The sequence below is a fragment of the Merops nubicus genome, unplaced genomic scaffold, assembly GCF_000691845.1.
Source record: "Merops nubicus isolate BGI_N331 unplaced genomic scaffold, ASM69184v1 scaffold50311, whole genome shotgun sequence".
Classification (NCBI taxonomy): domain Eukaryota; kingdom Metazoa; phylum Chordata; class Aves; order Coraciiformes; family Meropidae; genus Merops; species Merops nubicus.
Genome location: NW_008589904.1, coordinates 1 through 361, shown reverse-complemented (window position 1 = coordinate 361; position 361 = coordinate 1). Strand labels below are relative to the sequence as shown.

At 56.0% G+C, this 361-nt stretch overlaps 1 protein-coding gene across 1 annotated transcript in view; it reads right to left on the bottom strand.

The window, feature by feature from the left end:
• Nucleotides 1-358, bottom strand: part of BECN1 (beclin 1, autophagy related) — a gene marked incomplete at its 5' end in the record, with an annotated part of 3,875 nt that extends 3,517 nt beyond the window's left edge. The window contains one exon of the mRNA XM_008949722.1: nt 167-358. Within this exon, the coding sequence (XP_008947970.1) occupies nt 167-358 (192 nt within the window). The remainder of the gene's footprint in view (nt 1-166) is intronic.
• Between the last annotated feature and the right edge of the window lie 3 nt (nt 359-361).

Sequence of the window (361 nt, the reverse complement as noted above, 5' to 3'; positions counted from 1 at the left end):
CTTGTGCAAATCAGACCTTGATTTAAAACAAAGCCGCAGCTACTCACCAACGAGGACACTGGCAGGCCAGTGCTACAGGACACTTTGCAGTTCAATCCTGCAGAGCATCCAGAAAAACCGACGCTCCGTTCAGACGCGCGCGTTTACCGGCTGGGGTGGAACTTGCCTTCAGTCTCCGGCTGAGGTTTTCCATCGTGCCGCCATCGGACGCCTCTCCGATCAGCGTGAAGCTGTTGGCGCTTTCTGTTGACATCATTCTTGGGAAGAATTTTATTGAGAGCTGAGCACAAGGGTCAAGGGGAGCCGGGTCTAGCGCTAGGCTTAAACCCGAGGCTGGTTCCCGAGCCGGGGCGAAGGGACG